Below are 21,923 nucleotides of genomic sequence, written 5' to 3' on the forward strand. Positions count from 1 at the left end.
AATTTTAAAAAGTTTTTTAGCTTCAGCAGTTGACTAGACAAATCTGTTTTGTGGGCATGGGAGCAGGGCCTATTGTCCTTAGCATTATAAGCTGTTTAACAATATTCATGGACTCAGATGCCAATAGCACTTGTCCCTCCATTCATGATAGCTGCAGGTATATACATACATTGTCAAATGTAAGTTCAGTGGACAAAAAGTTCAGATTGAAAGCTGTTGTTTTAAGAAGTAAATTTGCCACGTATGGTGGTTCACAACTTAAATTCTAAGCATTCTGGAGGCAGAGGCGGACAAGTCTCAGTGAGTTTAAGGCCAGATAAGGCTACACAGTAAGAGTATATCTAAAAAGAAAAAAGAAAAAAGAGGAAGAAAAGAGAAAAGGAAGGAAAGAACGAAGGAAAAGAAAGATTGGTTGGTTGGTTGGTTGTTGATTAGTTTGGCCAAGCCCATAATTGACCCCTCATTTTACCAGTCAGCAGTTGCTGTTACTGGAACGATGACAGTATCTAGTTAGACAATTCTTCTGACTATGGAAGTGAGTGGTGGAAAGGCCCCTCCTTTCCCCTTTGTTGCTGCTGTTGGTTAATGCTACGGCTTTATTGGGCTAACTTGTTGGCTTTGTCCCAAAATTGGCCAAATAGTTCTGTGTGCATAAGATTGAACTTGATAAATATTTCTTGCTTGAATCCCAGTGATTCAAAACAAAAAATAGCTCCTTTATATAAGAAAGTCTGTGAAACAAGATCAGTTGGTTTTTCTCATGTTCATTTTTTTCTCTAAAGGAAAGTGCAGTAATTATGTCTAATGTGGTGATCCAGTATTTTCTTGGCTGCTCTATCTTTACACTTAAGACTTTATCCTTAGTTTTTCAATGTGCCCTTTGTATCATAATCAAGCTCCAGAAGACATTAGGAGCATTAATGTCTTGTGTTCTCTTATATTATGAATATTTAAACAGTTACTAGGGTTTTACGTTATCCTACGGGAGCCCTTTAACTACACCCGTCATGACCGACTCATTGATCCCCCTCTATTTCTAGGACTTCCATTTCTGGCTTTCTGTATGGCAGATTAACAACTTCAAACAAACAAAAAACTATCCAACACTTAAAATAAACCTTTTTTTTTTTTTCTTAAGTATACTTTGTTAAGCTATAAGTTCTGGAAATTAATGTATGCATTTCCAAATGCTATTGAGTATTTTAAACTGTGTTGTGTTCTGTAGCAAATCTTCATATTGCATTCAACTTAATCTTGAAGCATAATTAACTTCGAGTATCTAATCATTTTCATTTAATTTTGAATTCTAGTAAATCTTAGTATTATAGAACTTAATGCATCTTATATTAGGGTTCACAAGTTATTTAGAAACAAGAAGCCATCAGTATTTAGTATGGAATCCTGTTTACTTGCTTTAGATGAGGTTTGTTTTGTTGCTCAGTCTATCCTTGAACTTCTGGGCTTAAGCACTCCTGACAGCCTCTTGAATAGCTGAGACTAGATGCATGGTACTGTGCTGAGCTGATGTAGATCTCTGGGCCACTCTATATTTATACTGTTTGAAAAGAACAATTACTTTCTTTCTGTGTTTAGCTGTAGCACCAGTTGTACCTGATTTAAGTAGTGACATTGATACTAGTAATTTTGATGACTTGGAAGAAGACAAAGGAGATGAAGAAACATTTCCTATTCCTAAAGCTTTTGTTGGCAATCAACTACCTTTTGTAGGATTTACATATTATAGCAATCGTAGGTAAGTATTCTAAGCAATAATTTAGGGGTAAGTGATAATTCTTTTATATTCACCATATTTTTTACGACATCTAAATATTGTTAAGACTCATTCATGTTCAGAATATAGTTTTTCAGGAAAATCTATATTGAATTATGTAGCACATCTTAAAGTGAAAATAACAAATGAAACAATTCTATTAGTACTAAAAATTCAATCACTATTTTTATTTAAAGAGTTATGGCTCAGAAATTTTGGAATAACATAAGACATTCTTCACCATAATTTTTAATTCTTGAAAAATTGATTCCTCCAAAAGAAAAAAAAATTGAATGACCATTTCCATAAAGGGTAACATCAGATAGTACCTATAATGTAATGTTGGACAAATACTTGTAGCCTTTTATGATTCAGTCCCCTGAAAACAGGGATAACAATAATGATAACATTTGTTCCTGCCTAATTTTGGCTTGTTTTAAGGGTTGCGTGAATAAAAATGTAGTAAAGTACAAACAACTACTTTGCACAGAGTAAGCACTCAGTGTCAACTCTTATTACCACTGGTACTATCTACTGTTAGTACCAACAGACATAACTTTACATGTGCTTAAGGCATAAACTTTTAACCTTTGACACTATGTCATTGTACTGGATGACATTATATCATCCATTCAGCGGATATATTTGATATTTTGCTCTTTATTGCATGAATGAACCTTACCATAAGATGCAGTGTAAGTATAAGATACAGTGCATGTCCAGTGAAGAAACGGATGATCTGTACATTTTAGGTTAGTAAGTTCTACTCAATAGAAACAAAGTGCTAGACCAGTACCAGGCAACAAAACACATGGCAGCACTTCTGGTTTAAGTCTACACATCATTGTTGTTCGTTACTTCAAACTTTTGTGTTCATCAACTTAATTTTCAATATTTGAATTTAAAAAAAAAAAAAAAGCCTCATTGGAGTTAAAAGCAAAATCAGAATAAACACACTGAGGGTGTGATTTCCTTGAATTTTAACAGCATCTATTAGAATACTTCATGTAATAAATACCACTTTATTTCTTGATGTTGATGTACTATCAATATGTTTTTATTTAAAAATGTTTAAAATTTGGCTAATTTTTATTTTCATTTCATTTTATTTTTCTATAAAATGTTTAAGTATAATCACAATGAGTATTTACTTAAGAACTATTTAATTTACATGTTTATTTTTAAAATAAAAATTAAGCTTGTACTTAATTTTTAAAAATAAACTAGTATAATACTGAACATAAAACAAGCACTTTTTGTTGCTGAATATTGAAAAGTTGTGTTTATTTGTTTGTTTGTTTGTTTTGTTTTGTTTTTAATTCTTTACCCTGTAGATACTTACCTTCAGCTAATCCCAATCCCACTGAGAATAGAACCAGCTCCAATGTGGATAAAAGCTTGGTAGGTATTTCTTGCTGTCAGTCTGGTTTTTATTTTTAAATTCACAGATAATGTAGTTGTATGCATGCTACTGAGTAAGCGTTATGTATTGCTTGTGAATGTTCAGTTAGTGAGTTTAGATATTTATGTCATTCATTCATTTGTTTGCTTGTTTGGGATGGAATTTCTCACTAAAAGCCCTTGCTGTCCTGGAACTCACTCTGTAGACCATGCTGGCCTTGAACTCACGAAGCTCCACCTACCTTTGTCTCCTGAGTGCTGGGATTAAAGATATGTGCCACTACTGCCAGGCATGACACTTCTAAATTATTATCTACTCTTCAGTATGATTTCTTATCTGAATGTCAAATAGATCATACATACACACACATATAGCATATATACATATATTGATAGGTAGTAAGTTATCAATTGTTACTGGCAATTATTATCCTTTAAATCTTCCAATTAGGAATGTATGAGAAATCATTTTGTCATTAAGGAAGTTGAAGATTGAGCATGGTACATGGCTGTAATTTTAACACACTGGAAGCTGAGGGGGGGAGATCACAAATTCAAAGCCTGTTTGGGATTTGTGGAGTTCCAGGTCAACCTGGCTGCATCAGAAGGAAACTTTGTTTGAAAAAAAGGTAGTGGGCAACAAGGATTACCAGAAGGAACACATAACACATTAAAAATTTGTGAATGGATGAACAGATTTTGTGTGTGTGTACTGGCAGAATATATACCACAGCTTATCATAACATTAGAAACCATCACAAAGCTTTACTAACTATTCATCTCTTGAACTTTTTCATCATTCTAAGATGGAAACTATATTAAAAGATAACTACTCATTTCATCACCCTCTCCTCAGGCCCTAGTAACTACTATTCTACTTTCTTTGTCAGTGAATTTATTCTACCACCCTCCTAGAAATGGGATTAGATACATTTGTCTTTATGAGACTGGCTTATTTCATTTACCTTAATTCATCCATGTTGCAGTATATGTTAGAATTTCCTTCCTTTTAAGGCTGTATAATATCTCAGTGGATTTGTATACCACATTATGTGTATACAAGGATTAAATGAAAAGATTTAATAAAGGGACTGTTATGCTACAAACACCAATCAAGCAGAACAGTAAGGGAGAGAAAGCACCTTTGGATTAACAGCAGTGGAAAGCCATTGCTCCTATACTGCTGGGAGGAAGGAGAGAGAATTGTGTTGCTGTAGCTCTTAGAAAGCCTGGCATAATAGAAGAGGAACACAGAATATAGAACACCAAAGCATAGCAAAGAAGACTATTGGGAAACTAACTTCATATTCCCAGCTTTCTTGTTATTTTTCCTTATGTTGTGAAACTAGTCATAACACAACAGATCCAGGTAATGTAGTCTGTAGATTTTCTGACAGAAATAGAAGGTGGTATATAGCATGAAAAATAAAAACCCAGAGACAGATATTGGGGTTCAAGTTGAAGATCAGAAGAGCATAGCAACCAACCACTAGAGAGTTCTTACCTTTGCCAAGGCTGGGGTGACCCTGTCCTCAGCATGACTACAGAGTGAATACAAACTGAGACCCTGAGCTCCTGTTTCACTCCTCTCTAGTGCTGGGATTAAAGGTGTGCACCATCCCCACCATCTGTGGCTAACTAGTGTGGCTGCTGGGATTAAAGGTGTGCACCACCACGCCTGGCCTCTATGGCTGTGTCTAGCTGTGTATTCTGCTTTTCAGGCAAACCTTATTTCAGGCAAGCTTTATTAGATCATAAACAAAATTATCACCACAACAGTAGATTTTTAAGACTGAAAAGCAGTTGGAGAAATAGAGAATAATCAATATTTTCAGCATAACTTAATTTGTTCATTCTTTGGAATTAGGACTGTATGATAAATAAGTATATTATTAACGAACTTGTATGTTCTAGTTAGGAATTCTTTCTGTTGTTCATGTGGCTGAAAAACAGCCTTCCTTTCTTAATTAAGAAGACCCTTTTGAGTTAAGTAGGACTTTGCTGGGGAAAGTTCCTACCTTGGGGAGTAATTATCTTGTTATCCTCAAAGCATTCTTACAATACCTTATTTTACACAGGACACTTCTTCTTATTTACTTTTGTTTTGGGGTTTGGGCATTTTCTAATACTGGGATCAAAGCCAGTGTCTTATAAGCTTGACCACTGTGCAGTATCCTCATCATCTTGCTTATGCTTTTAACAAGAAGCAGAGTAGTAGCAATTATTCTTTTACTTGATTTTACGTTTTTCAAGATTGAACATTTTTATGCATATGTGTACATATGCCTGGGTATATGTAGGTGCACCATGTGAGTGCAAATACCTGTGGAAGACAGGAGCGAGGCTCAGCTCACCTGGAACTAGAGCTACAGCTGGTTATAAGCTCCCTGATTTGGGTGCTAGGAACTGAACTCTGGTGGTCTGTAAGAGTAGGAAGTGCTCTTAACTACTGAACACACTTGCTGATTTTGAGGGAAGGTTCTGTGTAGCTCTTACTGGCCTCAGACTCCGTGTCAAAGATGACCGTGAACTTGATCCTTGTACCCCTCGTATCCTAAGTGTTGATATGACAGGTATGGGTTACTTACATCCACTTTATGTGATACTGGGGTTTCATGCATCCTAGGGAAGCACTCTTATCATCCGAGTCATTTCCCCGGTGATATATATTTATTTTTTACTTGGTTTGGTTTCTTGGGATAGAAGCCATCCTAAGCGATGAGACTGTCCATGATGACCTTGAATTTATAATCTTCCTGATTCCACCCCTGAAATGCCAGCAGCCATTTTTTAAAAGCAGCTACAATTGTTTTCCTTTTGATGTATTTCCTCTTACGTGTAAGAGAACGTGTGATTTTTAAAAAGTGAGAAAAAAGGGAAAGGAACTAGTTATTTAAAAAAAAAAAAAACAATATGTGTGTATGCATGTATGTACACCACCTGTATACAGGTATATTTGCAGGTCAGAAGAGGGTGTCAGATCCCCTAGATCTGGATTTACAGGCATTTGAGAACTACTTGATAATGTATGCTGGAAATTGAACTGAAGTTCTCCAGAAGAGGGATAAATGCTCTTAACCACTGAGCTGTCTCTCCTGACCCTGATCGCTTTTTTCTTTTGAGCTTTTTTTAAAAAACATTTTTAAAATCACTTTATTTTGAAAATTATAATGACAACATTCCTTCGCCCTTTCCTTGACCCCCTTTTCAAATCTGTGGGCTTTTGAATTTTCATTCCAAAAACTGTTGGGCAAAATATATAGCTTAATAAGGGCTCAAAAATTATTAAAATGAAAATACTACTTCCTAGGGAAAATAACAAAATATTTTTTGTAATCTTACACTTCCTGGATTTTGTCTAGGATGTAAGGTAACTAGTACTTGAGTAAATCTTCAGTTCGATTTATTTGGTTTTTCTGATGTGTTTTGTTTTGTGGTGATTGTGTAACTTTCTACTGATGCCTTTTGGTTATTACTATTCTTTTGATGTACAATTTGTGTTAGCCTAGAACTGAGTACAAAAATCTACTGATTGAATGACCAAACCTTCCTGAAAGTCGTAGCTGAAATGCACATTGCAAGGCTAAATATAATGAACAAATTTTTTCTTACTGCTTTAGATACTGACTTTCCTAATATTTTGTTGCATTTGCCATTGTAATTTTAATAATTAATTTAATTCCTTTTGTTTTCATGATTTTTTACATTTTCAGCCCTCGGTGCTGGATCCCCTCTCACTGCTCAACTAATATTAAATGTTTCCCAAAGTGTTTGTATCCATAGACTCACATGAATGCCCATCTTATTTCTCTTAGCTCCACACCTGAATTTCTCTTCCTGTACACTTTACAGACATATCAGACTAGGTCGTAGCTAAACTCACAGTCTTCCTGTCCCCAGACCTTCACTGACAATGTTCTAGATTTCTTGCCTTTTGTAATAATAATATCCCTATTCTTTTTTATTTTTGTTTTCTAGATCTATCTTCTAACTGATATACTCTTCTGCTTAGAGCCAGGATTTTGCTACATACCCACATTCTCTTACCTGAATTGTTTCAATAGCTTCTTACTAGGATACTTTTCCTAGTCTGCTGTCCTTTAACTATTCATCTTACTAGTGAAATTTGGTATGTGCGTATGTGTTTGTGTTGTATGTGTGTGGGCAGAGGTCAGATCCAATATCTTTATTACTCTCTACTTGATTCTTTGATTCAGGGTGTTTCACTAATCCTAGAGTTCACTGATCCCCAGGCATCATCTTGTCTCCTTCCTGTTTAGCACTGGGATTACAACTATGCACCACCATGCCAGCTTCTTATGTGTGGGTGCTTATGTAGCAAGTACTTTCTAATGAACTAATTCCTAGCCCTAGAATATTATTTTAGGTTGTCAATATTATGTCACAGATTATAAATTTGGGTCCTCAAGTTTTATTGTTCTGCTTATTTCAAGTTTGATACAAGTTAATTCCTCTGTGATGTTTTGTCTTATGTTATACTTGATTTCTTCCCATTACCAAATGTGATGTTTTCTTCCCTCCCTTTCAACTCTTCATTCTTTCTAAAATGCCTTCTTTCTATCTACTTCTCCTTCAGGCTAATTTTGTCATCTGTTAAATCTACCTTAAAGCATGTATATTCTTGGTAAAATTAGAAGTGGCTCCTTCTTTTCTTTGGAACATTCTATATTCAGTTTTATTATTAGCATGGTAATATTTTGTGCCTATGTCTTTGGACCATTGTACATTATTGACTTGTACATACAAAACAAAAAAATGTACATATTAGGCTAATATATAGTGTTTTGATATACATATGAATTATGCCCAATTGTATTGAGACAATATCAATTAATATTGTTGAGAGAGATAAAGGATTAAACTAAATAGTCATTCTGAATAGCCATATAATAGTAACAAAAGGTGTTACTTTTAATTTCTCTAGACATTAACAGAATGAAGGTTTTTGGTTGTTTTTTTTTTTTTTTTTCACTTAAAGCAGGAAAGTTTACAGAAAACAATCTACAAGCTTGAAGAACAGCTGCATAATGAAATGCAATTAAAAGATGAAATGGAGCAGAAGTGCAGGTGAGATTGTCCTTCAGTGATGCTCTCATATCAGAAGTTAAGTACATATTTTAGAACATAGAATATACTCTGTAAACACCTGGAGGTATATAAGATGGGATGTTAAAATTGCTATTTATGCACATCTATAAAAAAGTGTCTTGGCTAGGAAGTAGTATTAATGGCTTGGAATATAGATTTACAGTAGAGTGGGTACTTAGCATCCACATGGTCCTGGATTTGATCCCCAGCACTGCAAAAAGAAAAAGGAAACATTTGTGTTGCTGTTAGTTACATACATGTTTTCTTCAGACTGTTTAAGATTCTTTGCTATGGTAGTTTTGAAAAAGTGTGTTTAGTTTTAATTCATTTAGTTGCCTCATTTGTTATGTCTCCCTCCTGACTTAACTAGCTAATTGAAAGGGCTTTCTGAAGTACAGAATAATCTTCTAACCTAAAAATGACTAATTTTCATACTACCACTGAGATTTTTCTGGAACATTATTTGTTGGTTTTCTTTTTCCTGGTTGAATCAAATTTTATTGATAACATATATAACATCTGCCTAACTCCTGAGTCCTGGGATTGAAGGTGTGTGCCTTCTGGCTCTATGGCTGCACCTAGCTTTGCATTTTGGGGATCAGTGGCTTCATTAAATCATAAACAATGCATCACCACAGTGGGTGAGAAGACTGAAGTGGGAAGAGTAAAAGAAAGTGTTGAAGTCCAGGGATCATACACATGTGGAGGCCTTGTTGTAAGGGAACTTCACATTGAAGGGAGCTATATAGAACACATTAGTTTTAGATGTGTGGAATGAGGTATTTGAGACATTCACATGAGCACATTACATATGCAGTATGTGTAGGAGAGAGGTTCTCAACCCTCCTAATATTGTGACCCTTTAATACAGTTCCTAATGTTATGGTAACTCCAACCTTAAAATTAGTTCACTGCTACTTCATAGCTGTAATTTTGCTACTGACATGAATTGTAAAGTAAATATCTGATCTGAAGGATACCTGATTTGCAACCCCCAAAGGGGTTGTGATTCACAGGTTGATTCCCACTATGTTACTTAGAGCCAAAGAAAACAAATTGAGGTAGAGATAATACACTTTCAGTAGCTCTCAGAATTTTGCCTGCATCATTGCCCAGTGGTACACTCACTTATTTCCTATATGCCACCTTCCCCATCATTCACTTAATCCCAGCATTTGGGAGGCAGAGACAGGTCGATCTCTGTGAGTTTGAAGCCAGCCTCGTCTACAGAGCAAGTTCTAGGACAGACTCTAAAGCCACAGAGAAAACCTGTCTTGAAAAACCAAAATTGATAGACAGACAGACTGATTGATTGTTCCACAGAAGCACACGTCTTCATCAGACAGCCAAGAGACCTCTCTCTCTCTCTCTCTCTCTCTCTCTCTCTCTCTCTCTCTCTCTCTCTCTCTCTCTCACACACACACACACACACACACACACACAAACACACACGGGGAGGGGTAGAGTTTTTTTTAAAGAAATACAAGTAAAAAAGTAAATATATCTATAATCAGTTTTGTTTTTTGATTTTTTTTTGCAGAACTTCAAACATAAAACTAGACAAGATAATGAAAGAATTGGATGAAGAGGTACTTTCTAGTTTACGAAATATTTTTTCCTGTCTTTTCTTCTCTCACATTGGTTTGTTTCTAGTGAAAATCACATTTGAGATCACAAGATGAAAATTTTACCTTAGGCTCCAGGTTCAAGTTTATAGATTATACTTTAGTTTCCTTTGTTCTTTATGCTGTGATCGTGTTAAAATTTTAGTGCATAGATTTCAGTTTTGTGCTTCTTGGTAACTGAAAAGCAGAAAGAAGCAAAGCGATCAAAAAGAGAAGCTGTGCCCAGCGGTGGTGACAGATGACTTTACCCCTCTGATCTCTCAGGCCAGCCTGCTCTACAAAATGAGTTCCAGGATAGCTAGTGCTGTTACAGAGAAACCCTGTCTTGACAAACCATTAAAAAAAATGAAAATATAAGCAACTATGTCAGAAAGAGGCAGATTGAGAAGAAAAATATAAAATAATTTGAAATGATTGATATAAACATGATTTCACATGACTAGTGGGGCTTAGAATTGGTTTTAGAAGTATTCATGTTTTTCCTACCAGCCTGGTCCATTAGCAGAGAAACATTGTTTGCTGATAGATACTTGTGTACAAATATATACTACATTTTCATTCTTAGTTAACTTTCTGATGTGTGTGATCACTTCCTTAGGCAGAAATAAACAATTCCTTTTTTAGATTTAATCATGTTCTTTTTCTTCCCTGGGGTAATGGTATTTGGCCTTTTTGCTTGTTTGGTTGGGGTTTATTGTTATTGTTTCAAGACAGGGTTTCTTTGTGTAACAGTCCTAGCTGTCCTGACCAGGATGACTTTGAATTCAGAAAGCCAGCTGCCTCTGCCAGCTATAATTATGTCTTAGTGATACTTTTCCCTTTAATTTGTGGCTTTGGGTATAAATGTAGTCATCTAAAGGTTTATTGACAGCATTTTGCCATTAGTACAGGTTAATATGAACTTAGTTTGCATTGTATTTTTCGTTCTGAGTGTTTGAGGAATCAATCCTAGATAAACTAGGTTGAAGTTACTTATCTTTCTAAATTCAAGTTTGGGAGGAAGATCTTAATTATTAAATTAGCATAGTCCTACTTAAAGAGAGACAAAGTGAAAACACTGTTCCCTTCTCCTACCAGTAAGTATAGCTAAATCCCCATACGTTACATGTAAAACACATCCTGAAAGGCGTGAAGAAAGCAGACCAGCTCTTGGTACCTGATTCCTAAGGAGAACCACAGGCATGTGTGGCTGAAGCTGTAGCTCAGTTGATAGAGTGCTTGTGTAGCATGAGTTCAGTTCTCAGGATCTCTTAAAGGGGGAGGGTGGTACATGCCTATAATCGTGATACCTGGGAAATGGAAGCTGGAGGAACAAAAGTACAAGGTCATCTTCAGATATATAGCAAGTTCAGGGCTAGCCTGGAACACATAGTAGGAATACTATGGGTCTCCTCTCCCCCAGCCTCATAAGCCAAGAGCAGACTTTATAGACCACAACCACATCATTAACAGCATTTGTTCAACTGTGACAGAATATACAAGATTATATCAAGATTATACATCCAAATGAAGTCATCTTTCTGACTTCCTATGGATGTATGTGCCCAGTAGATGGAATATTTTCATGAGATAAACACACACAAGTAATGGGAATCACCCAGAGCTATTCTTAGGGAAGAGATGAAGTGACTCCATGGCCTGTTAAGTATTAGTTATCCTGCTATATTTTGTATGTCCCATGACAAAAATCATAACCATGGTGATCAAAACTGCATATTACTGACCGAAGACTATATATCAGGAAAACAAAATGAAGACCAGAAATACACTCTTAGAGTTATGGCCCACTGACCTTTGACAAAGAGGAAAAGCATTTTGGTTAGTAAGTGTAATCCTTCAACAATTGGTATTGGAACAGTTGTGAGCCAAGATCTGAAACTTAATTTGTCCTACCTTGTGACCATTAACTTAATAGTAGATTTAAACATAAATATAAAAGTGTAAAGCTTTTAGGAGCTTGTCTTGATGACTCATATTTATGATCCTACCACAACCTCCTATATACTGAGATTATACATGTGTGCCATCATGCCTAGATTCAAGTTGGATTTCAAGTTAAAAGGTGGCTCAATAGGCAGAGGCTCTGATAACCTGAGTACTACCTCCACATTCCTTAAGGTAGCAGGAGGAAATGGATTCCTGAGAGTTGTTCTCCGACCTCCATACATATGATGAGTTTTAAAAGTTAAAATGGCAGAATCTTAGAACTGGAAATACTGTGTTGATCTGTATCACCTCTACAAATCTCTCTGATATAGATTATATAAAAGATAGTGTTTACTTACAGATGGGAAAAATCTAGAAAGGCACACAGTAAAGCAGAGTTTCCAGATGTCGTCTTAAATTAAAAAAACAAAAAACAAAAAAAAGCAAAGCAACAAAAACCTGCCCCCACTGGTAATGCTGGTGATGGTAGTTCAGAAACAGAAAGTGTCTGTGTCTAGTTCAAGTAGGCGTGTCTTACTTTTTTTGTAACACATCCTTATCTGTTACCGTAAAGCTGTCATTACAATGTACTACCTGGGGCTAAAGACATTGCTGAGCATTACTGTAACCTCAGTTTGGGAAAGCAGTATGGAGACAGGCAAGCCACAGTTTCAGTGAGTGACCATATCTCACGTGATACAGAGGAGAAATGATAGAAGAAACCTTCTGACAGTGATTGCTGGCCTCCACATATGTGCATTCATGCACATACTCACAACTGAAAAGAATATACAACCTGATTTTAAGCAAAAAATACCTTAAGGTTTCATCTGAAGTATTTTTAAAGAGCAAACTATCAGTTAGTATTGTTTACAGTTGGAACTGTTGTTGTTATGGTTCTAGGGGAATCAAAGGAGAAATCTAGAATCTGCAGTGTCTCAAATTGAGAAAGAAAAAATGTTGCTACAACACAGAATTAATGAATACCAAAGAAAAGTGGAACAGGAAAATGAGAAGAGAAGAAATGTAGAAAATGAAGGTAAATAGTTACTTTGAAAAATGCTGGACTATCTAGGCAAACACTGAGCTCTGTATAAGATTTTTAAGCCATTTGATAACAATGATTTTATTTCTAGTTTACTTTATAAATGTACTTATCTGTATGCAGTATGATGCATACATAAGGCTCTTCATATAGGATTCATAAAGGTATAATGTATTCAGTGATACAGATGTTGGACTATCTGTATCGTAAAAGAATATACAGCTTTACAGACCATCTCCGTATGTCATTAAATATGTATATATTTCTGTAGATATACATGTGACAATGTATGTCTGATATATTTGGTTCCATCTTAAGTGTGTTGATTCATAGATTGTCCTAAGAAAAAAGAACTAATAATAGTTCTGGGGTAAGAGCCAGTTAAAGAGGAAACAAGGGAAGAATTCTTGTTATTCTACCATTTTACTGTCTTTTGATTTTTGTGCCATTTAAAAGTACTGAATTATTCAAGTAATTTATACTGTTTAAAAACAAATAAAAAACTGGCATTATAACTAAATGTGATGGTGCGTTCCTATATCCCAGCACTCAGGGGGTTAAGGCAAGAGAGTCACTTGAGTTCTTGTGTTTGAGAAGAGCCAGCAGGCCATAGTAAATTAAATCTCAAAGAAAAAATAAAAACAAGACCACAAAAGGAGCTTTGTGTTATTACACCAGTAGACTAGTTCCATGAAGATCATAAAAGAATTTAGAATACTACTATAACAGAAACAAAGCTGTTTTCTTGTTTTTCAAGACAGGGTTTCTTTGTGTAGCCTTGGTTGTCCTGGAACTAGCTCTGTGGCTTTGAATCACATAGCTGGCTTCCTCTGCCTTCCGAGTGCTAGGATTAAAGGTGTGTGCCACCACTGCCTGGCAATACTCTACCTTTGGATGGATTTAGAATATAAAAACTTGTAAGATAGATTTTGGTTTTTGAACCTAATTTCACTGATTGTTGTGGTCTAAGAATAAATTTTATTTAAAAAAGGTGTTTTTTCCTAGTAAAAGTATGTAATTTCTACATATTTTTTGACTTCCTAGTTTCTACACTAAAGGACCAGTTGGAAGACTTACGGAAAGTGAGTCAGAGCTCACAGCTTGCTAATGAGAAGCTGGCACAGTTACAGAAGCAGGTAAGTTCTTCAGTGGGATTCTCTTAAAATTATAGTTAATTTAAAAGAAACATGATCATGTGTGGTCAAAATTCTTTCTTTCTTTTTTAATAGTTAGAAGAAGCCAATGACTTACTTAGGACAGAATCAGACACAGCTGTAAGATTAAGGAAGAGTCACACAGAGATGAGCAAGTCAATTAGTCAGCTAGAGTCCCTGAACAGAGAATTACAGGAGAGAAACAGAATTTTAGAGAACTCCAAGTCACAAGCAGACAAAGATTACTACCAGCTGCAAGCTGTGTTGGAAGCTGAGCGAAGAGACAGAGGGCATGATTCTGAGATGATTGGAGACCTTCAAGGTAATACTTTTTCTTATGTAAACTATATGTCACATACAATTTGCCATTATAAGTTTTTGTTTATTTATTATTATTGTGATGTATGTGTGCCATGGGGCACGTATGGGTGGGTGGTCAGAGAAAAACTTGGTAGAGAGAGGTAGCTCATTCTCTGTACCCTTACTTGGTTTCTGGGCATTGAGCTCAGGTTGTCAGTCTTCCATGGTAAGCCCTTTAAAGCCATCTTGTCAGCCCCCATTTTAAGCATTTTGAAGTGTATATTTCAGTGTCATTAAATACATTCAACATTACTGCGCATCTGTTCACAAATCTCTAGATCATTTTGATCATCTTAAACTAACTCTCGTTACACAGTAGCTCACTTTCCTTGCCCTCTGCAGTACTCTCTAAGTACCATCCTACTTTCTGTACCTGGGATCTTAAACTAACTCTCGTTACACAGTAGCTCACTTTCCTTGCCCCTGCAGTACTCTCTAAGTACCATCCTACTTTCTGTACCTGGGAAGTCGACACTCCATGTTCCTCACGGAGTACACACTTCTTATCTATAAATTTCGCTTTTAATTTTTTGTAGGCTAGGGATCACGCCTCGGATTTTAGTCATGCTAATCTACCACATAAGCTATAATTCCAGTTCTGTTCTTTCACTTGTGCTTAAAAATCTATAAAGTATATCATTTAATTATGTTTTGTTGTTGTTGTTTCTTCTTTGCATTTGTTCGTTCCAGACAGGGTTTCTCTGTGTAACCTTCACTGTCCTGGAACACAGTCTGTAGACCAGGCTGGCCTTGAACTTACTGAGGTATTCTGCCTCTTCCTCCTGAGTGCTGGAATTAAAGGTGTGTGCCACCAGTGACCACCTAATGTACTAGCTACTTTTTAGTATGAGGCACTTTTTTGTATCAGTGCTCTCACAGAAAACAGTTTGGTGTAAATGGAAGTGGTCTTTCTATAGAGCTGGCGTAGTGTCTGTATTTGTGCTGTGCTGTGATCCTTTCACAGATGTTTCTGTGAAGTAATTTTTGTAGCCCAGATTTTGAATATTTGGTTAAAAAACTTGCCTAATTTTTACATCTTAATCACAATTCGTCTGATACAGGCTGAGAGGGTTATCACTGCTAACTCTCAGGAATTCAGGAATTCCTCAGTTGTGGGAACAGGACCCTTTACAAAAAAAAAAAAAAGACCCAGGGAAGTAGGATAGGAAAGGTTGGGATTAGAATCATTAGCATTCTTTGTGAAACTAAAAAGCAAATCAGACATAACTGACAATAAGTAAAAGGAACAGTTTTAAAGGGTAAATACCATTTGATTTTTTTCCCAAAGATGTCTACCTTTACTTCCTAGATATTTTCCTGATTTTTGTTGCTCTTCAGTTGCAGTATCTACTCTACCTACACAAAAGACATGAGAATTTTCAGGCCTCTCAGGAAAGACTGGAGGATTGGGGGAGTATGTTTTAACCTTAGTCATGGAAGGGAACATATTTTGGGTCCCATGAGACTTAATTCTGTGGAGAGAGGTCAGGTCAGTTTTTGTGACTACAGAAACGGAAGTTAGGAGCTCCCATTGGCTCATAGCTAAGCAGAGTTTTATTTCTCAGGCACCAGGCTTCAAATATATCCAGATAAAACCAAGAAAGGAACTTCTTCGTAGTTACTGGGAAAACTTCACAGTTCTCAGCTTATGGTTTATGATCCCTCTGGGGTGCGGGTTGCCTAAGACCATCGGAAAACACAGATATTTACATCACATCTCATAACAGCAGCAAAATTACAGTTATAAAGTAACATTGAAAATAATTTTATGGTTGTGGGTCACCACAATATAAGGAGCATTAGGAAGGTTTAGAACCGCTAAGCTAAAGAGATAGTTCAGCAGTTAATAGCATTTGCAGCTCTTGCAAAAAGGACTTGAGTTAAGTCACCAGCACCCACCTGACTCCTTAGAACTATCTGTATGTAATGCTCATTCCAGTGGATCCAATTCTTTCTCTGGCATCCATGGGTGGGGCACAATATACATGCAGGAAAATCATTCATACATAAAAATTCAAAGCTGAATACTCACAAGCACCTAAAAGTTCTGCATCACAAATCTCCTCACTCTCAAATCATCACAATTCTGATTTATAATACCATAAATTATTTTGCTCTATCCTTTTTCTCACTTCATAGCACGAATTACATCTTTACAAGAGGAGGTGAAGCATCTTAAACATAATCTTGAAAGAGTGGAAGAAGAAAGAAAAGAGGCTCAAGACATGCTTAATCATTCAGAAAAGGTAAGGGACTTACTGTTGTAATGATAACATTATGGTTGTCAGAGGTTTTTTTTTTGTAGTGTTTTTGTAGTGTTTGTATTTCATTGTGCGGTTGGTTTCTTGGTATACTGGAATGTATGCATGATGTGTTTGGCATCTTGTTACTATATTCTTATTTGTACTCTAAAAAGCTTTGGATGCTTAATGTATAGTCAGGGTAATTTGATTTTGAAATAATTTTTAATAAGGAAATTGTCCCTATGGCTGGAGGATGGCTTATAAGTTAAGAGCACTGGTGTTCTTCCAGAGGACCTAGGTTCAATTCCCAGCATCCACATGGCAGCTCACAACTGTCTGTAACTCTAGTTCCAGGGGATCCGATTCCCTCATACAGAGATATACATGCAGGCAAAACACCAATGCACATTTAAGAAGAAATTGTTCCTAGTTCCTTTGTACATGGGTAAGAAGGAGGTATTAATCCTTACTGTATTAAATCGTATGAAGACAGAAAATAAAGAACTGGATCCTAACAGACCATTCATGCTTCTTCCATGTTGTCAGAATTTAAAGGGTGGGGAGGGGAGTGTAAAATAAAAAAGACCAAAGTAATTGGCTTGTGCACCACTCCATCTCTCCCTCCCTTCACCCCCTCATTGGGGTCATTCTGCTGGCCCCCATCTTGTCTCTCCCCCAGATCCACTCCTCAATTTTCTTTCTGAAAAGAGTAGGCCTCCCAGGGCTATCAGCTGAACATGGCATAACAAATTTCAGTAAAACTAGGCACACACCCTCATGGCAAGGCTGGGGGAGGCCACCCAGTAGGGTAAAAAGAGACACCTCCAAGAACACTCGAGGTCCACAGCCATAACATGCAGAGGGCCTAGCACAGACTCGTGCAGCCTCCCTGTATGGGTCAGTCTCTGTGCCAAGCTGGTGTATATGTACGAATAGGATGAAAGACGGAACAATAACCATACACAAGACTGAACCCATTCTTACTGTTCTCTCTGAACATTTCACTGCCTTGTTCCTAGATACTTCATTTTTTAAAGGGAAATAAATGTAAATTTAGATATAAATATAGATGAATGTCTTACATTTTTAAAAAGTTTTTTTTAGAGCAAGAATTGAGTAACAAAGTGGAAGAATGTTGCATTCATTTGTGACTGTAGTGCAAAACCATCCTGAACATAACCAGCAGCATAGGCACCTCTGCATCAGCTATGATAATGCTTCCAGTGGGGAGGGATGGCAGAGAAAGGGGGATTAGTAAAGTGTGAAATACTGAGGAATTAAGTTTTGTTATATTCCATGGCTCTCATTCTGATTTTTTAGGAAAAGAATAATTTAGAGATAGACTTGAACTACAAACTCAAGTCCTTACAGCAGAGGTTAGAACAAGAAGTAAATGAACACAAAGTAACTAAAGCGAGGTTAACTGACAAGCACCAGTCTCTAGAAGAGGCAAAGTCTGTTGCCATGTGTGGTAAGTGTTGCTTATATGAATGCTTTCTATGATTAGTTTTAAATAATGCATACACAAATTTGGTTTTAATCAAAACTTCATTTCTATGGCATTGTTATCTAAGAAGAGAAGATATTTTATTATATCACTCCCTTTTATCCCAGTTTTACCTTTTATAGTTTCCTCATTTTATTTACCATATCTTAACTATAAAAGTTAATGAAATCATAGTAGGCATGCTGACTTGAAATCTCGGCACTGGAGAAGCTAAGGCAGGGCATTTGTGAGTTTAGGGTTTGGGTCTAAAAGTAAAGTAAGTGGATATTGTAGAATACTTAACTATGTAAAGATGTGTTACATTTGCTTATGTTATAGAATATTTAACTAAGCAAAGATGTGGTGTGTTTAATTATGTATAGGTGTGTAACTTTTTGTTTATGCTGCATTTGTTTAATTTCGTAAAGATGTGTTGCTGTTTTACCTTGCCTGTCTAAGGCACCTGATTGGTCTAATAAAAAGCTGAATGTGCAATAGCTAGGCAGAGGAGGTATAGGTAGGGCTGTCAGGCAGAGAGAATAAGTAAGAGGAGGATCTAGGCTCAGGGGAGAACAAGGCAGAAAGATGCCCAGGGTTGGCCAGCAAGGCAGCCGCCAACCAGTCAGACATGGAGTGAGACTTACAGAATGAGAGAAAGGGACACATGGGGAGACACACGGACTGAGAGGAGGGACACACGGACTGAGAGGAGGGACACACGGACTGAGAGGAGGGACACACGGACTGAGAGGAGGGACACATGGGGACACACATGGACTGAGAGGAGGGACACACGGACTGAGAGGAGGGACACACGGACTGAGAGGAGGGACACACGGACTGAGAGGAGGGACACATGGGGACACACATGGACTGAGAGGAGGGACACACGGACTGAGAGGAGGGACACACGGACTGAGAGGAGGGACACACGGACTGAGAGGAGGGACACATGGGGACACACATGGACTGAGAGGAGGGACACACGGACTGAGAGGAGGGACACACGGACTGAGAGGAGGGACACATGGGGACACACATGGACTGAGAGGAGGGACACACGGACTGAGAGGAGGGACACACGGACTGAGAGGAGGGGACACACGGACTGAGAGGAGGGACACACGGACTGAGAGGAGGGGACACACGGACTGAGAGGAGGGACACACGGACTGAGAGGAGGGGACACACGGACTGAGAGGAGGGACACACGGACTGAGAGGAGGGACACACGGACTGAGAGGAGGGTTAAAAAGCCTCAGGGCAAAATGTAGATGAAGACAGTCAGGTTAAATGTATATTATAAGAGCTAGTGAGAAACAAATTCAAGATATGGGCTAGCTAGCATTCATAACTAATAAGTCTCTGTGCCATGATTTGGGAACGGGCTGGAGCCCCAAAAGAAAGCCTGCTACAAGTGGACTCTTCTTTTCTCCCAGTTTTTCAGTCTGCCCCTTGATGTTTCTTAATGATCCATTTTGAACCTCGTTACTTAGCTGCTTTTTTTCCCTCAGTTGTTTAAATTCATTTATATTTATTTTGCTGTATAGCTTCCAGTCACAATCCTAGTTTAGACCAACCAGTCGCTTCATTTTATTATTACTTCAAATATGCCTGAGAGCAGTGTTAGTCCATTGTGCTATCTCCAACTACAGTTTTAGTTTATGTCTTAAAAGACTGCTCTTGTTATCTGGAGAATGCTTTGGAGAAAGAAAGAAAGGGAGCAGTGGAAACAGGATGATCTGTGAATAAGGAGCAGTGGAAATAGGATGATCTGTGAATTGCTGTTTCTCTCCCACCTGCCAATTCCCAAATAACCACTCAGAGGCTTATATGAATCATAAAATGCTCAGCTAGTAGCTCAGGCTTATTACTAGTCTCTTACATTTAAATTAATCTGTTTCTTATTAATCTGTATTGCCACATGGCTCGTGGTTTTACCTGTCCTTCAGCATCATGCTTCTTGGGCGACTAGCTGGCATGTCTCCTGACTGCCCTTCTCCTTAACCACCTTAGTTTGGTTTTTCCACCTAACCCCAGCCTGTCTTGCTATTGGTCAATCAGCTTCTTCATTAAACCAATCAGAGCATAATTTACACAGCGCATAGGAATATTCCACAGCAGTGATCCACTAGGAAATTATAGGCTCTGTGCACTGGTGGTGAGCAGAAGCACAAAAAATGTGCTGGAAGGAGGCCAGAAAAGGAGCAAGGAAGCCTTAGGTGCTTGGTTTGGACAGCTAAGTGAATGGCTGTGTCCTATACTGAGATTGATACAAGTGCAGGAGAAGTGATTCCAATGGCAGAACACAAGCTAAGCCTATTTGAGGTCCTGAGTTCAAATCTCAGCACATCCCCGAAAGCAGCAATTTTGATGACTTCTATCAGCTACCTAGACAGATATATTAACTACTCAATTGGTATGTAAGTCTGAAACTCAAGTGAAGTGAATTTCTCTTAGATTGGAGAGAAGGGATTCAGAAGGCAATGGTTATGTTAGTGCAGCTGTATTTATAAGGTTAGGGGAAAAGTAAACTTCCACTCTCTGCTCTGATTGTTTGTCATGTGATGGGCAATCTCCAGGAATAGCAAAAACACTTTCTTGGTGATACAACTTCCTACTGGCATGACTGTGGTAAAGTTAAAATTCTCAGAATTTGATTTGCCATATCCCAGAAAAAGGCTCCTTGTAAATGCTAGGGTCTTCGATAATGATTGGAAGAGGTGTTCTGCAACATGGAATCTTGTCATTGAGTCGCAGAATTCCTGTCTGTAGAGCTTCTGAAATTTTTCCAGACCAGTGCAAGAAAGAAACCAGGTGTGGTGGTGCACGCCTTTAATCCCAGCACTCAGGGAGGTAAAAACAGACAGATCTCTGTGAATTTGAGGACAGCCTGGACTGTAGAGCAATTTCTGGGACAACTAGAGCTGTTACACAGAGAAACCCTGTCTTGAAAAACCAGTAAACAATTAATGAGATTAATAACTGCAGTCGTGTTTTTCTGTTTTTTACCTTCATTTCATTACTTACTATTATTCTTTGCAATCACATTCTTTATCTTCCAGTCTCTTCTCTTTTGGGCAAGGGCTAGATTGAGACTTTTAAAGAATTATTACTATATTTTATAACTTTTTCTGCAGGCATTCTTATATAAGTTACTAAAATGCTCTTAGAACCTTTTATAATTGATACCTATTACAGTATTTTAAAGACCAATTTCCAGACCAGTTAAAGTGAAAAATATTAAGGTGCTCTTTAAGTGTGTGTTCTGTTACAGAAATGGAAAAAAAGCTGAAGGAAGAGAGAGAAGCTCGAGAAAAGGCTGAAAATAGAGTTGTTGAGACTGAGAAACAGTGCTCTATGCTAGATGTCGATCTGAAACAATCTCAGCAGAAGCTGGAACATTTGACTGAAAATAAAGAAAGGATGGAAGATGAAGTAAGACACAGTACTAATTTTATCCATCTTTTAAAAGAAACTATTCTAGGTGTGACTGGAGAACTTTTATCTGTGTTTGAAACAGAGGATTTGAATGAAGTATTGTTCACCACTATACTGTCATCCCAGGACTTGAATTTTCATTTCAGATAGCTATTAAACATTCATTTCCTAGCAGTTGTTTAATTGCGTATCACAATAATGCATGCAACTGTGTCAAAATGTCTTAGTTCCTCCTAGAAGAAACTATTTCTTTAAAAAAAAAAAAAAAAAAAAAGCTATCAAAAGTATCTCTGCTATCTAGATAGCATTTAAACATCTACCTGCCGCTTGGAATGGCTTATATTGATAGAAAACATGTAGTA

At 37.2% G+C, this 21,923-nt stretch overlaps 1 protein-coding gene across 2 annotated transcripts in view; it reads left to right on the forward strand.

Moving 5' to 3' along the window:
• Nucleotides 1-21,923, forward strand: part of Rock1 (Rho associated coiled-coil containing protein kinase 1) — a 94,884-nt gene that overhangs the window by 46,175 nt on the left and 26,786 nt on the right. Inside the window, exons 10-19 of one of the 2 annotated variants that reach the window (XM_051202007.1) lie at nt 1,594-1,753; nt 3,106-3,172; nt 8,175-8,260; nt 9,822-9,870; nt 12,736-12,871; nt 13,922-14,013; nt 14,107-14,353; nt 16,531-16,637; nt 17,955-18,105; nt 21,398-21,558. In XM_051202007.1, the coding sequence (XP_051057964.1) occupies nt 1,594-1,753; nt 3,106-3,172; nt 8,175-8,260; nt 9,822-9,870; nt 12,736-12,871; nt 13,922-14,013; nt 14,107-14,353; nt 16,531-16,637; nt 17,955-18,105; nt 21,398-21,558 (1,256 nt within the window). Of the gene's footprint in view, nt 1-1,593; nt 1,754-3,105; nt 3,173-8,171; nt 8,261-9,821; nt 9,871-12,735; nt 12,872-13,921; nt 14,014-14,106; nt 14,354-16,530; nt 16,638-17,954; nt 18,106-21,397; nt 21,559-21,923 lie in introns of both variants that reach the window. The other variant, XM_051202006.1, reaches the window with a different exon arrangement.

The sequence above is a fragment of the Phodopus roborovskii genome, unplaced genomic scaffold (genome assembly GCF_943737965.1).
Source record: "Phodopus roborovskii unplaced genomic scaffold, PHOROB, whole genome shotgun sequence".
Lineage (NCBI taxonomy): Eukaryota > Metazoa > Chordata > Mammalia > Rodentia > Cricetidae > Phodopus > Phodopus roborovskii.